The sequence below is a fragment of the Geospiza fortis genome, unplaced genomic scaffold (assembly GCF_000277835.1).
Source record: "Geospiza fortis unplaced genomic scaffold, GeoFor_1.0 scaffold88, whole genome shotgun sequence".
Lineage (NCBI taxonomy): Eukaryota > Metazoa > Chordata > Aves > Passeriformes > Thraupidae > Geospiza > Geospiza fortis.
Genome location: NW_005054434.1, coordinates 1,067,560 through 1,075,993, shown reverse-complemented (window position 1 = coordinate 1,075,993; position 8,434 = coordinate 1,067,560). Strand labels below are relative to the sequence as shown.

General features: G+C 45.7%; 1 protein-coding gene across 1 annotated transcript in view; it reads left to right on the top strand.

Moving 5' to 3' along the window:
- The window catches only part of LOC102044030 (left-right determination factor 2), a 3,534-nt gene extending 3,470 nt beyond the window's left edge, over positions 1–64 (top strand). The window contains exon 5 of the mRNA XM_031061954.1: positions 5–64. Coding sequence (XP_030917814.1) covers positions 5–64 — 60 coding nt within the window. The remainder of the gene's footprint in view (positions 1–4) is intronic.
- Positions 65–8,434: the final 8,370 nt, after the last annotated feature.

Genomic DNA, 8,434 nt, shown 5'->3' with positions numbered 1-8,434 from the left:
CGAGTTCCCCAACATGATCGTGGAGAGGTGCAGCTGTGTCACGGACGGTGTGGCGCTGGTGTGAGGAGTGAGGGGGTGGCTTGGGGTGTCACCCATTCCCTGCAGCCGTGCCAAGAGCCACCCCAGTCCCGAGCCAGAGATGAAGGTCCTGGGGGTTCTGCCTGCCCTGGGGCCCTGCTGCCCTGCAGAGAGAGTGCACTTGTCCGTGTAGATAGGCTCAGAGGAATGCGCATTTCACAAAAGTGAGGGGTACCTCAGGAGCCTGCCCAGTGCTTCTCGGGGCCTCCTTGGTGCCAGCTAAACTTCACTGAATTTATTTCAGCCCCCACCCTGAAGTAATGCAAACAGCTCCAGGCAAAAGAACAAAATTCCATTCCTTCACCATCAACAGGTGAAGAACAAATTCGTGGGCTCAGCTTTTCATTCTTAGGCTGCTGGGTTTGGGCCTTGTCTGCCCAAGCTGTGTTTTCGGCGAGCTGGGGAGCAGAAGCACTTACATGTATATAAACTGTACACACACACATGTACACATGTACAGAGTGTATGAATAAATGTGTGTATTGTCTACATACTGATTACTTACATATATATATATATATGTACATAAAATATTGCCTAGAGCTCAAAGGAGCATATTTATGTGCATATGTATTGCATGCACATATCTACATGTACATAAAATATTATCTGAAACTCAAAGGCTTATATTTTTGGTCCCTGCACCACGGGCTTCACACAGTTTAAGGCAGAATTTAGAGCCCTGGAATCAACAGGAACATTAGGACTTGCTTGTGTGAGTAACAGTTTGTTTTTCTGATTCTGTATTACAGTTATTTCAATTTAGGGATATTTTTCAAGTTGTGTGTGATTTCAAAATCAAGGAAACAATAAAATACAAGTATTAAAGTCACCATGTGTGTGCTTGTATTTATTCTTAGATCTAAAAGGGAGGGGAAAAGGTCTGTCACGTTTCTGTGAGTATCCAGTGCCCAGCTCCTATAAACATGCACACAGTGATAGCTCTTCTCAGCTGCCTGTGTGATTTTATCTGCTCCCCCAGGGGCTGGGTTGAATCGGCAAGCAGACCAGAGCCTGCACTGTCAGCGCTTCATCCTGAGCTGCTGAGCAGTTTAAGCCAACACTTTCCTAAAGAGAAAACCCAGAATCTTTTCTGCCAGCAGGAGGTGATGCTCTCCTCGGGAGCCGCAGGGTGACAGAGCCTGCAGGGCTCAGCTGGAGCTGCAGTGCAGGAAGGACGAGCTGCCTCCCATCCCCTTCCTGCCCGTGAAAAGCATTTTAACCCTGACCCTTCCTGCTGGACATACCCTGGAGAAACGCTGTGACCATGTGGTTTAATCCCTTTATGGACTGCTCTGAGCTGCTGGCCACGGTGTCACCCGTGCTAATTATTTCCACCTTTGTGTCAGACTCCTCTCCTGGGTTCATAACCCGCTGAGATGGCTCTGGGGATGAAGCATTTGCTGCTGACCATCTCTGTTGGATGGTGGGATGTGGTCCCTGAGGCTCTGGTTGAACATGCTGCTGGTGCAAGGACTCTGAAATGTGTTTGTCTGGCTAGACAGGGTGACCATGGATGAGGGGAAAGAGGGACCTGTTTGACTCTGCAGTGGCTATGTGCTATCCATCAGGAAATGTGAGTGTCCCTGCTGCCCTGCAGGACTCCAGCTCTGAGGTCACCCAGGCATCTCTGCCATCGCCTCATGGGTAGGCTGGCACCTCTCCCTTGTGTAAACATCTGTGGCAAAAGAGCTTTAAGGGGAGGAAAAAAGGCAAAAGCACAGACTCACCATTCACCAGCACTGGGCATACAGTGAGAATTGGAAGAGCCAGAACGATCTCTGGCATTCCCTTCTCATGACTATGTATCTACCTAATGGCATCGGCATTCAGCCCCAGTCCTCTTCACCCACATGGGGCAGGGCGTAGCCTGAAGGCCAGGAGCTCAGCCATCGCCAGAAGGAACAAAGCCGGTGATCCAGCCACACACTGAGCCTGGGGAACAAAGTGTTCGAGCTGGGGAACAAAGTGTTTGAGCTGGCTGCTGCCTGAGAATGAAGAGCACCAACTCCGGCTTTCCTCCAACCTCCAGCGCCTGGACTTCAGCCATCATTCATCCTCCATCCCAGGGGAAATTCCGTGCAGTGCAATTTGGGGCAGGCTGTTGAGGGAAATGGGGAGCAGAGCATCCCAGGAGCAGCGGCGTGGACGAGGCTCCTCGCTCCGCCAGGATCCTGAGCTGTGTCCGGCGCTCCTTGCTCTGAGTCTGGCTGCCTTGGCTGGGTGTCCTGCGGACAGAAGGACACAGAAGCGAGCGGTGGGTCTGTGAGCATGTCTGTGACACCCGGAGGGCGGGGAGGGGGAGGTGGTGGCCAAGGAGACCCGGTGTTACTGTGGGGAGTGTTAAAAAATAGGTTAGAAACTGTTGTAAAATAGTTGCTAGATCGTTAGGCGTGTACTGTTAGTTTGGTTATTGTGAAAAATGCCTATTGTATGATTGGCTTTTTGCAAATATTCAAATGAATGTTATATATGCTATGTTAGAAAGTTTTGCTGTATTAATTTTCTTAAGTAGTGCGTTAAATATAGTTTTAGGCTATAACATAATGTTAAAATAGAAACTATGCTATGTAGGATACTTTTTTTAAAGAAAGGACTTGCACTGAGATCTCAGCCACAGGACACCTAAATCTTTCAGAGAAAAAGAATTTATTGCTTCCTTATCGAGTTCTTCCTGCCTCGCTCAGCCCTGGACACAGTCAGGATTAAGAGGAAGAAGCTGACACTGATCAGACAGACCCGGACTGTCTGTAACTCTTTGTTTTTATTGTCTCATATTGTCCTAATCCTAATTGTCCAAATTTTTATTCCTCTAATTATATTACTATTTTTATAACCATTTTATTACTATTAAACTTTTAAAATTTTAAAAACAAGTGATTGGCGTTTTTCACAATTATTATACTGTAAAAGCAGATAAAAGTGTAGTTATAAGAAATAGAGTATTCAACGTACCATAACCACCTCAGTAAAGTGCACCACCCCCCAGCGAAACGAGCCAGCCTGGACAGAGCTGTAATGGGCCAATCAAGCGCCTTAAACCTTCATGCAAATGAAGGATCCAAACAGAAACCAATCCAAAGGGTTGAAAGGGACAAAAACAGGATAAAAAGGGGCTTCTGACCCACTGAATTGTGCCTCTCCATCTGGGACATCGGGGCCACCGCTGCTCAGCAGAAGCCCCAGGGCCGGTGCTGCAGCATCCTCGATGGGAGCGCTCCTGCTCAGCCCTTGCTTTAGGCCTTTCTTTCCTTATAATAAATGCTGAAATCACTTTAGTACCGGGAGCCTGCTCTCGTTTTTAACAGGGAGAGCTGTGGGTATTGCAGGGTGCATATCTGTGAGAGATAAAGCCCTGCCTGCCCTGCTGCCTGCACGGACACTTGGATTTACCTCTAGGGCAGCTGCACGGATGTCACAGCACCTCTGCTGGGGCTGGTTTAGAACTTACACTGGGATTGAAGCTCCCCACTTTTGGGGAGACAGGACACTGAGGAAAATGAGAGCAGGCTCACGGTACTAAAGTGATTTCAGCATTTATTGTAAGAAAAAGAAAGGCCTAAAGCAAGGGGGCCAAGGGCCGAGCAGGAGCGCTCCCATCAGGGATGCTGCAGCGCCAGCACCCCGATGTCCCTGATGGAGCAGCACAATTCAGTGGGTCAGAAGCCCCTTTTTAACGTGTTTTTTGTCTCTTTGAATTGGTTTCTTTTCGGATCCTTCATTTGCATGAAGGTTTAAGGCACTTGGCTGGCCATTACAGCTCTGTCCAGGCTGGCTCGTTTCCCTTGGGGGGTGGCACACTTTACTGAGGTGTTATGGTACATTGAATACCCTATTTCTTACAACTACCCTTTTAACCACTTTGACAATATAATACACAAACTAACAGTACATGCTTAACTATCTATCAACTATTTTACAACAGTTTCTTACCTATTTTTAGCAACACAGATGGCTTTGCCATGAAAATGTTGCAGACTTGGAGGCTGGGCTGATGTGGAGAAGGCTCCAGAGACTTCTACGCAGCAAACTCCTGAGCAGAAGGCTGTGGATGAAATACTGCCACACCTGGGACTTTTTCAGACATCAGCCCGTGCTACAGGTAATTGTCTCCCAGCCTGTCAGCCTCAATGCAGGCTGCATTTGCGGCGACACCTTCTGTGCGCTACTTGCATGGGTACAACTTGTAATGCACACGGAGGATGCCAAGCTGTCATGTTCTCCTTTCCGTCTGAGCAGCAGCACAGTCTCTGAGGAAAGGCAGAACATCTCACACATCCCTGGCAGCAGCGTGTCTCAGCACTGCCATTGACGCTGTGCCGTAATACAATAAAAAGGAAGAGCAGTGCAGGGGAGTAATGAACCCCATATAGTCAGAAATAATTTTAAAAAATTGAAAGGTTGTTTAAGGCAAAGCCAGTGTTAAACCATCAGGCATCCTCCTTGTGAAAATGCCAATTACTTGTTTTTAAAATTTTAACAGGTTAAAAAGTAGAAAATGGTTATAAAAATAGTAATGTAATTAGACTAATAAATATTTGGACAATTTGGATCAGGACAATATGAGACAATAAAAACAAAGAGTCAAGGACAGTCTGGGTACCTCTTCCTGGGCAAAATAAACAATAAAAGGACCCACGTTAACAGAGGATTAACCCTTAAAAGCAACAGCCCGTTGCATATTCATACACCTCATCCATGATGCATAAATTCCATTCAAACACAGGATTCTGTCTGGTCAGTGTCAGCTTCTTCCTCTGAATCCTGACGGCATCTTTATATCTGAGCAAGGCAGGAAGCAGTTCGTTTCTTCTGATAAAGAAGCAATAAATTCTTTTTCTCCGAAAGATTTAGGTGTCCTGTGGCTGCTATCTCAATGGGAGTACCTCATTCTTCTCTTTTAAAAAAGTATCTTATATAGCAGTTTCTATTTTAACATTATGTTATAGCCTAAAACTATATTTAACACCCTACTTAAGAAAATTAACACAGCATAACTTTCTAACACAACACAGATAATATTCGTTCGAATATTTGCAAAACACCAATCACAAAATAGGCATTTTTCACACTGCTGCACTGCCGAAAGCGCAGAGCACCCAGGTGCTGCTCAGGGAGCAGGAGGTGTGTGCTCTTCACCTGGAGGACTTCAAGAGCCCTGTCAGTCCCACACTCCAGGTTAGGTTCTTGTGTGAGTGCTCGTGTGGCAGCTAAATCTTATCAGAAGTAGTTTATCATGAGTGCCTGCTCTGGCTGGCCCTCGTGGCAGGGCTCACAGGGTGACCTTAAGGACCTGCAGTGGTTAATGGAGCTGGACAGGGGGGCTGGTGCTGGTCCTGTCAGTCTCAGGAAAGCTTTCCTTTAGAGAGAGGCTTGGCCATGCCAGCAGCACTTTCCCTCTCTGTTATCTCTACCCATTATCTCCATTCTAGCAGAGAGAACAAAAGTTTCAAGCCACATGAAATGCCACTGCTGGCTGGACTACATTGCCCTGTGTGATCTTTCCATGGTTTCATTTAAATCAAAGCTGCTTTCCCATTTCCTTTCAAAATCTGTGAGAAGTTGCAGCTTTTCCCAGCTGGTGAGGCCTTGTTTCCTCTCTCTCTCTTGTTTTTTTCCCTTTTGCACTTCACAGACTCCTACCAAGGGTGTCTGACACTTTGCCTTTCAGGGCAGCCTTCTAATTGCCTGTGTAAGCCGCAAGGGATGCCCAATCCACATCCCAGCCAAGGTGATAATCAGGGAGCCCCTCTGGCTTTGGCTGGCAGCAGCTGGAGTCTGGGAAAGGGGAACCGAGGGCAAACAGGGCTGGGGAGGTGATGGGAGTGGCAGGGAGTGTGACAGAGATCCTGCAGGGCTTTGACGTTCTTAGAGGATTTGGGCTCCTCTGTCTGCTCACGGAGCAGGTGTAGGAGAGCAGCGTGAACAAGCAGCACATTTCAGAATAAAACAGAATAAAGAGCTCATCAGGACTGCTGCCTCTGGCCTCTGGACATGTTCTCTAGAGCTGCTGGGGTGCCTTGGTTTCCTGTGGTAACACCAGCAGGTGCAGAATGGCCAAGAAAGACTTTTTAAACTTGGCAGGAGATAATAGGTTATCTGGAGATGTTGGGCACTGGAAAGTCCTGTAAACAATCCACAGCTCTCAGTATTCTATTTTTGATAACTGTTGAATCAGGGTGGGGTTTTGTTTGTTTGGGGTCTTTTTCCAAGCTATTTATTAATTTTGTTTTAAAGCTTATCCTAAAGTTTATTTATGCGTTTTCTGTTTACAGATTTCCTTCTGATTTTAGTTATTAAAAAAAATCTGCCTCTTTGGAAGCCTGGCATGCCCGTATCCCCTTTGAAGGTCTGTTTTCTGTTTTGCTGAACATGAATGCAATCAGTTCACGATCATTACTTCCCAGGTGACTTCCAACTTCCAGCCCAGGGGTCAGTAGCCCCGTCACCCCTGGGAGGTGCCAGGCATTTGCTGGATGCTGGGTACAGCATCGCACTGGCCATAAGGTGCCATCCATAACCGCCAGACCTCAGAGAACTGTTTAGGTTGGAAAAAACCTCAAGGATCATCGAGTCCATTAACCCAACACTGCCAAGCCCACCACTAAACCATGGCCCACAGGTACCCACAGGGATGGTGGTTCACTCACCTCCCTGGGCAGCCTGTTTGTGTTCTCACTGAGGTGTGTCATGCTCCCAGCAGAGGTTTCATAAGCTGGCTGGCTCCTTATAAACACTCCTGTTCTCTCCATAGAGCCCAGACAGGTCTTTCAAGAGCTCCTTGCTCCTTTCTGCCCTGCAAGTTTTGTGCAAATTCCTGATTCCCTGTGCCAGGTTAGAGAAGCAGGCCAGGCAGCTCCTGCATTCAGGCCACCGGGATACTTCCCAAGTGTGAAAAATGCCAATCACTTGGTTTAAAAAATTTTAAAAGTGTAATAGTAATAAAATGGTTATAAAAATAGTAAAATAATTAGAGTAATAAATATTTGAATAATTAGGATTTAGGACAATACCAGACAATAAAAACAAAGAGTTATGGACAGTACTTCCTTCTGGGCAAAATGAGCCCGAAAAAGGACCCACGTTAACAGAGGATTAACCCTTCAAAGCAACAGCCTGTTGCATATTCATACACTTCATCCATGATGCATAAATTCCATTCAAACACAGGATTCTGTTTGGTCATCATCAACTTTTTCCCCTGAATCCTGACGGTGTCTTCAGGGCTGAACGAGGCAGGAAGAAATTAATTTCTCCTGATAATGGAGTAATAAATTCTTTTTCTCTGAAAGATTTAGGTGTCCTGTGGCTGCTGTCTCAATGGGAGTACCTCATTCCTCTCTTTTAAAAAAGTATCTTATATAGCAGTTTCTATTTTAACATTATGTTATAACCTAAAACTCTATTTAACACACTACTTACGAGAATTAACACAGCATTACTTTCTAACACAACACATATAATATTCATTTTAATATTTGTGAAAAGCCAATCATAAAATATGCATTTTTCACACAAGCATGCACAGCTGCTGGCTCTACACCCGTACTAACTACCCTGGTTTAGCCCAGCCTTCAGCAGAGCTGGGAAGCGGTGGTGCCTGTCCAGCCCCTCCTCTGCAGCTGGGTGAGGTCAGAGTTGTCACCTCCCTCCCTTCAGGTGTCGTTAGGCACGTTAATCTGCAAAGCCACCCTAAGTGCTCCGCTATAACAAAACCCAAGCCAGCCGAGGTGGCGGTGCTAACAGGGGTGCAGGCATTACCATTTCCAGATAGATGTCTTGGAGAAAGCTTTAGGATTTAAAAACAGCACCTTTCTGAGAATACACTGCTACAAACCAAACTTTCAAATGCTTGCATTGTCCAGAAAGCAAAACGTTGGATAAGAATGAGCTGCAGGGGGATCAGAGGGATTGATTGTGGCTGTTTCAGGAACAGGCAGAACGGTGTGAAGGTGGGAAAAATGTGTATTTTATGATTGGCTTTTTGCAAATATTGAAATTAATATTACATGTCTTATGTTAGAAAGTTATGCTGTGTTAATTTTCTTAAGTAGTGTGTTAAATATTGTTCTAGGTTACAACGTAATGTTAAAATAGAAACTATGCTATGTAAGATACTTTTTAAAAGAAAGGACTGGCACTGAGATAGCAGCCCCAGGACACCTAAATCTTTCACAGAAAAAGAATTTATTGCTCCATTATCAGGAGAAATTAACTTCTTACTGCCTCGTTCAGCCCTGAAGACACCGTCAGGATTCAGAGGAAGAAGCTGACACTGACCAGACAGAATCCTGTGTTTGAATGGAATTTATGCATCATGGATGAGATGTATGAATATGCAACAGGCTGTTGCTTT